This window comes from Gregarina niphandrodes (assembly GCF_000223845.1).
Source record: "Gregarina niphandrodes unplaced genomic scaffold scaffold00054, whole genome shotgun sequence".
Taxonomy (NCBI): domain Eukaryota; phylum Apicomplexa; class Conoidasida; order Eugregarinorida; family Gregarinidae; genus Gregarina; species Gregarina niphandrodes.
Window position 1 is genome coordinate 67,949 of NW_011645821.1, and position 738 is coordinate 68,686.

Sequence of the window (738 nt, forward strand, 5' to 3'; positions counted from 1 at the left end):
AAACTCTCGCATCGTCTACGGTTACTCCTACTATTTTTCTAAAAATCCCTCTTTTCCCCAAAAACCCCCATCCTAACTACCGACAATAACCCTGATGCCGACCATGCGAACCCGGCCCCGGGGCGGCACCTTAATTAACTGCCATTTCCCGGGGTTTCCGCTCCCATGTCTTGCCCCTTCCGGTGGTGGAGCACGCACGCCCCGACGCGCTCGGCCAGCGTCGCGAATACCTCGTTCTGCACCATCACGTACCGGGTCGACATGGTATCGATACCGTTTGCGCGCCGTCGCATCCGCGCGACGGCCTCCTCCGCGTCGTCCTCCAACAAGATAATGGTCCGGATCCCGGACAGGGGGGCCCAGACACCCGCCGGCGTTTCCCGGATGACCCTCCGGGCCTCCTCCAGGGTACGCTCACCGGCCATGACGTCCACGATGAGCGCGTACGCCAAGGCACTGAGCGGACCCCGGTCGTGGACGTGGTTCGGCTGCAGCTTCCCCCACTGATAACTAAAATACGCCAATTCCAGGAATTTGTCCTGGGCCTTGCCCCGGAATAGCGGGTACCTCCCGCAATCCTCCGCGTAGTCTCCCACGACCACGGCGAATCCTTCCTCCTTCATCCGAGACAGCAATGTAGACTTCCCGACGCAGGCCGTCCCGTCGACCGCCACTGTCCACGCGAAACCTTTGTCTACTGCCGCCATTGCTCCTACCTCAAGCTTACTACTTTCCATT

The 738-nt window shown here is 60.3% G+C and overlaps 1 protein-coding gene across 1 annotated transcript; it reads right to left on the minus strand.

Moving 5' to 3' along the window:
- Positions 1-134: 134 nt before the first annotated feature.
- On the minus strand, positions 135-707 carry GNI_167180 (hypothetical protein; the record flags this gene model as incomplete). Its single annotated transcript, XM_011134914.1, has 1 exon — positions 135-707. One exon carries the CDS (start codon positions 705-707, stop codon positions 135-137), a length of 573 nt encoding a protein of 190 aa, XP_011133216.1.
- Between the last annotated feature and the right edge of the window lie 31 nt (positions 708-738).